Source organism: Montipora foliosa, chromosome 3 (genome assembly GCF_036669935.1).
Source record: "Montipora foliosa isolate CH-2021 chromosome 3, ASM3666993v2, whole genome shotgun sequence".
In the NCBI taxonomy this organism is placed as follows: domain Eukaryota; kingdom Metazoa; phylum Cnidaria; class Anthozoa; order Scleractinia; family Acroporidae; genus Montipora; species Montipora foliosa.
Window position 1 is genome coordinate 47,750,352 of NC_090871.1, and position 6,442 is coordinate 47,756,793.

The 6,442-nt window shown below is 40.9% G+C and overlaps 1 protein-coding gene across 2 annotated transcripts in view; it reads left to right on the plus strand.

Moving 5' to 3' along the window:
- The window catches only part of LOC137994924 (uncharacterized), an 18,556-nt gene continuing 12,114 nt past the window's right edge, over window positions 1-6,442 (plus strand). The window contains exon 1 of one of the 2 annotated variants that reach the window (XM_068840503.1): window positions 1-868. In XM_068840503.1, coding sequence (XP_068696604.1) covers window positions 178-868 — 691 coding nt within the window. In that variant the 5' untranslated portion in view covers window positions 1-177. The remainder of the gene's footprint in view (window positions 869-6,442) is intronic. The other variant, XM_068840504.1, reaches the window with a different exon arrangement.

Here is a 6,442-nt window from a genome sequence, read left to right on the forward strand (position 1 = left end):
ACAGCGAACCCAGTGCGGGGCACAGATTCTTGCGTGTCTGCGGCCAAAACTCTTATGGCGAGATTGTTTACAAGCTCTTTAATTTAGCGTGATCTTTATAACTCAAATTGCTCTGCCAATGTTGGCCTGGAATTGCTAAAATTCCGTCGCACTTTTCTGCGTAGCTGGAAGAGTTTGATGATGGCTGAACTCCTTCGCAATAAACTGTCTTCTTATAAAGGAGGCAGGAAACAAAAATGGCGGAAAGGCATGGTCGGAGTAATGAAAACCACAACCACAGCTTCGCTAAAAACAGCTTCGCCATACACAGCTTTCCTAAAGTTCTTTCAAAGCAATAATGTTTCTCTTCGAAATGTTGTTGTGGCAGCGTCAACTTACGGCCTCGTGGAACTTGTGAATGCCAAGGCCTTTAGCTGCCCAGAACATCATTATCAGCTTTATGGATTCGCGTTATTATTCCTTCCCGTCCTTGCTCTTTTCTGTGGCAACCTTGTGGTAATTGGCGAGATCGGGGCGTTGACGTCGAGAATGTTCGTTAAACGTTACAATAGACGAGGCATTTGTCTGAGCCAAATATTGCCAAGTTTGTTGAAGGCGTGTGTTGGTCCAACCGTGTGGCTGATCGTTGTATTTCAGAAACAAGTAGTTTACCTCTGCGCAAGACTTGGGCCGTTACCAGGTCCAAACAACAGAACAGTTATGAATGAAACAACCATGCAGGATTTTGATCAACGAGAAAAGGATGTCAAAGAGTGTGAAATGGAATCCCGTGTTATTGCATTAGGCTTACTGGTCGGCTTTACATTTGTCACAACGCTTGTGATAGTCTGGGGGCGATGCTGTGTCAAAAACACGTTTCTAATGCAAGGTAAGTCGGGAAAAGAGGTATTACAAAGCTAAGAGCCAAGGTTTCCCAGAAACGTTAAGTGACCCACAAAGCCATTTTCTTCGTCTTAAGTCCGAAAGATTCACAATTATCCGTCAACCAGAGGAATTATAATTCCTCTACCGGATACAAAAAGTTTATTGTAATGTTCTATGTTAGGTCCATTCAGACGGCAACATGTTCCGTAATGAACAATTGGCACAGCCTTAACTGAAATATCATGAATACTAAGGGATTGTTTGAATATTTTAAATACCTTAAAATATGGATCAAAGAATTTGGAGAGCCATCCCATTTTCTCAAGGCAACCAGAGACAAAAACGTCGGTTTATTTGAGTTTCAGCACTCAGGCGACCTTCACATTAACAAAAAATCTGCCTTATTTATCTCAGACTGCACTTGAAATTTTATAGTACCAAAACAAAGAATGCACAGAATATTCACAAAGCGACCTGGGGGCAAGAGATCCCAGCATGGGGCTGTCACATTGAGAACTCTTGCCCTCAGGTCGCTTTACGAATATTCTGTGCGTCCTTTGTTTTGGTAATATAAAATTTCAAGTGCAATGTGGAATAAATAAGGAAGACTTTTTTTTTTTTAAAAGACCAACGAGCCCGAAGGGCGATTGCAGTTTGTAATGCTTATTTATTCGAAATTGCACGAGAAAAATCATGTGATAAAGAATTTCGACGCAGCTTGTCGTAATGAATGAGTTGCCGGTCCCCAGGCCCCTTTGTTTCCCCCTACATTTGCAAACACGTCTGGGATCACTAGGGGCCAAACAAACCAGTCGACTCCGCACGAAATATAAATCGTACGAGTTGAAAAAAAAAGTTATGGGTGTGCAGTGTATGGATGAGATAATGAGAGCGACAGATCAAACTAGTTATTTCTCCTCGATCCAACAAAGCTTAAGACTCGAAATGGCAGCTTGATAGAAACAGCTTCAAAGAACAAACTCCAAGGTCACCAAGAGCACTAGTTTTTTTGTTGTAATCATTTCGCTGTTGGATACCGTTGTGATACTTCCGAAAAGCCTATTTTGTATGTGAAAGGTCAAGTTACCCAGACAAGGGCAACAATGTGAAATCGTATCCTTCGGTGCCTGTTAAAGCACAGCTCGGAAAGCGTGTCAACACTGAGTGATGTTCAATGTATACAGAAAACCGATTCAAACCAACCCGCTGCTTGCAGTGATACAGCAAACTCTTCCTGAAAAAACAAAAACAACCTCTTCGGAACGTCAATAGGGTCGATTCACTAAATTCTTCTGGAATTCAACCCGTGCTTATATCTGACCTCAAACCATCAGCTACTTGTGATTAAGAACATACCCGTAAAGGGTTATTCTGAAAATGTAACAAGCATGAAAACGGAAATGAAACCATCTTCAACTGAAATTACCGAAAAGCGAATGTGTCGTCACATACGGTTTTTGAAACGAAAATCAAAACTGATGAGAAGCTATTCCCTTCTTCAAACCGATTTAATGCTAATGGTATGCAATGCACAACTGAAAATAAATTTAAGGTTGTCAATGTAAAATCATCCTTGAATGAAAGTGGAAAACTTAACTCGGAATTGCGCGAGGACGAAGCGCTTTAATCCGACTCTTTCTCCAGATAGCTATCACGGTATTACTTCACTGAAGGCGCGGAAGCTGGCTTTGAATGTTGCTTTCGTTTACCTATTTGATGTTTTCTCTAGCCTTCACATTATTGCCCTCGTCTGGATAACCTTTCATATACAAAATGGGCTTCTCGCAAGTATCACGACGGTATCCACCGGCAAAATGATTGGAGTAAACTTTAGTGCTCTTGTTGACCTTGAAGTTTGCTCTTTGAAGCTGTTTCTCCCAAGCTGCCATTTCTTTGTTGGTTCGATGACAATAAAACCTCAAAACAGTACTAGTTTGATCTGTCGCTCTGAATATCGACGGTCATTGTTGCATCCATACACTGCATAGTGATCGCCATCACCTATGACTACTTCTAAACTCAAGCGATTTATATTTCTTGAAATCCTACAAATACCTCTCATTGAACGTTTCTAATCTCCCAATTTTAACTCGAGCTTAAATCGTACAAATACTTCTTGTTGATTATTTCTAATCCCGTATTTTAACTCGAGCAGCGCAATCGACTAGTTTGTTTGCCCCCTGGCGATCCCAGAAGTCTTTGCAAGTATAGGGCAAAACGAAGGGGCCTGGGGACCGGCAACTCAATCATTAAGCAGACACAACGCACCGAGGACAACGCAATCACGCAAAAATTGCGCCATCCAGGGCTTATCATTGAGCAATCAGAATGCTTTGTTTGTTATGTATTTTTGCAGTAAATTACCCCTTTTATGCACTGTGTTGACTGAAAAATGCATTTTCCTCAGCCAAAGACGAAATTTCTTCATGAAAATTATTAATCGTGACACAATTTTTGAACAAGGGTGGGGAGACTTGGAATTCTAACCATTTGCAGATGTAATTACAAAGGCAGCACCTTCTTTCCTATTCTTTCAAGACTCCGATTTGTTTTTTCGACCAGCGTCTAAAAACACGACACACGACTTCCTGCAAGCTGGCAAAGAGAACATGCTATGATTTGCAAATAGCGAGTGTTCAGACTGTGAATATCTGTGACATTGACTTGACGATTTGAGAAAGTTTAGATCCATAAGGAGAAGATTAAATTTCATAACACGGATCAAGCTTATGCACTTTACAACACAATGGGACACACAGAAATAAAACGACTGGTAATGGACAATATATCACAAAATGGTGGCGAAGGAATGTCGGAAATTGGGTCAAATGTTTGGTTTCGTTTCTTTATGATATTTGCGAGTTAACAAATTAAACACACAACTGGTTCTTGTCGCTTAGTTGGGGATCATATTTGTCGGGTGTGATACAATACGCAAAGCAAAATTTGTGCTACATCATTCATCTTTTTACAGCATAATCTAACCAGTCACATCCCGTTAATTGGGGGGTGTGCCGCAAAAATGAGAATCCTTTGCTATAAAAACCTTTTGTAGTAAGAAATCTGTGTGAGTGTGAATTAGTGAGTCTGGGATATCTTTCGTCTTGGAGGAGCAGGAGGATGGCACAGTGACGAGAGCACTCGCCTCCCACCAATGTGGTGGCCTGGATTCGATCATTTGTGGGCTCTCTACTGTGCTCCAATAGTATTTCTTCCCCCGGGTACTCCGGTTTTTCCCCGTCCTTAAGAACCAAGTTACGATTTGATATGAGTTGATTTGATTTCTGTACAGTGCCCTCAGTATGTGCTCCAGCGCTAAATACACTTGACACTTAAATAAAGTTCATTATTATCATCTCGCAGTATAAAACTTTGGAATGCTGTCCACATTATGCGGGAGTATAGGGCGCATAAAGTAACCTACACCACTTGAGAAGCTACACTTAAAAGTAAAAAAAAGTTTGGTACGAAAACTAGTACAATTGTAATATACATGATGATATGAATCTCTCTACTTAGAGAGAGCCAATTTAGAATATTATTAAATTCTTATACTCTGTAAAACCTACGCAAAGACATGATGATATAATTATCTCTACTAAAAGCCTATTTAGAAAATTATTTAGTTTTTATACTCTCATTCTCTCCTATAAACCTACATGAGGCCATCATAATTTGGTTATCTCTACTAAAAGCCTATTTAGAATCATATCAAACTCTTATACACCATAAAAACTGCGTAGAAAAATCAGTAAAATACAGGGTTCGCGACAAAACTTGTCTCTGGATTTTTGGAGAAAAAAGAAAACCTAAAATCTAGTGTCCTTAGCGCCCTAACGAAGTATTTATCTTAAATGTTCTGTATTATTATTATTATTATTTATATTATTATTATTATTATGACAGTGAAGACGTATGGATGCCATATGGATCCCTATCCAGCCAGCCTGTGGCGTCGAACGTAACCCAAGCGGCCCTGAGGCTAACAACTCTGTAGCTAGTAAAGTATATACATAACATCTAATTTACGATAAATAAACTAAAAATGTCTCAGTTCACTCTGTTCTATCCTCAAGACATCACTTTCAGTGTGCGGGCAATGTTTAGGATGTGCAAGATGATGGCTCTCTGCATCCGGAGTAGAATCTCCCCTCCTCGAACCCCGAGCAGTTCCCTCATAGCCTCGTCTACCTCAGTGGACCACCCTCCTAAGACATCGATGATGATGTTATACTGCCGAATGTCATATCCTGGGAACTGCTGTTTATTATTATTATTATTATTTTTTTTTTATTTTTTATTTTTATTATATTTATAAAAGACAACTTTATTTATTTCACTTACTTACATTAAAAGAAATAGAGATGATTGATAAAATAAAAAATTCAAAATTCTATAAAATTACGAATTCCATGATGCAGAGATATTAAAATCATACAATCGAATCATACTAATGACGGCTAAACCAGTGTCCATAAAACGTTATTTTACAGTCTAATGATTGCTCTATCTTGCTACGAAACAGCGTTCGCGAACCTCTAACGCATGCATGTACCGATCTTAAGTGTTCAAACGAAATCTGTGTCCTGAGCCAAGTGATTACAATATCATAAGGCTCGGCATCTTTCTGCGCTATCTTGTCTGCGAGATGCTTTAAGAACCGCTGACACTCGTTTCCCATTCTGCCATTGGTTCCAAACACTAAAGGCGTAAACGAACCCATTTCTACATCTAACACCCGCTGCTGGTACTTGCGCTTCTTCTCTTCTTCTTGCTCCTTGAACACTTCCGATGTTGGCTTGCTCTGATAATTCTTGGAGTTGACGTGCGTAACTCTTACATCAAAAAATGCCGTAACTCCTCTTGCCCAGAACCGTCCCGCTTTGATGTCCAACCTTGCCTCAGAACTTGTAACAGCGCTCCTCAAATGAAATCGCTCATTGTCCAGGGGTTGAAGGCGTGGTTCGATTTCGACATTATTGCAGATCTTGTCGATGTATGTCGTTAACAAGTTCCGTACACCATCATGTCTCTGTGCTACAAACCCCCCCCCCCCCTTTTTAAAAGAGAGGGCGTGGCCAACGGTGAATTTATCTCCACATACGCAATGACTTGGTAGATCGGCTAAGGGCAGGTCATAACACAAGCGTAGCGAGTCTCTGAACACTTGCTTGTTCAGGGATAAACCCTGGTCTGCGAGGGGCATTGCATTCAGCCAAGAACTTGCGCCCTTGTCTCTCGATTGATTGACCAGTCGCAGCAGGTCTGGGGAGAGACTTGAATCGATGCTATCCATTTTCTCTTTGGCACTTGCTCTCTTAAGTATATGTTGATGCCTCTTTAGCTCCTCCATAGATCTTTCTCCTGGCACCGTGATGGAACTCTGTGATGTAATAGAATCTACGTGCGCGGTGGTTAATAGTCTCGAGGCAGCAAACTGCTGCGGTGCCTCGGATCTCAGATCAGGAGTGCCTAGACCCACTTGACCCGTTGCTAAGGTAGCAAGTCTGCGCACCTCGTTAGGGAGAGGCTCTGATTGACCGAGCAAAGTTGGAAGAAGTAAATCCTCAATCACCTC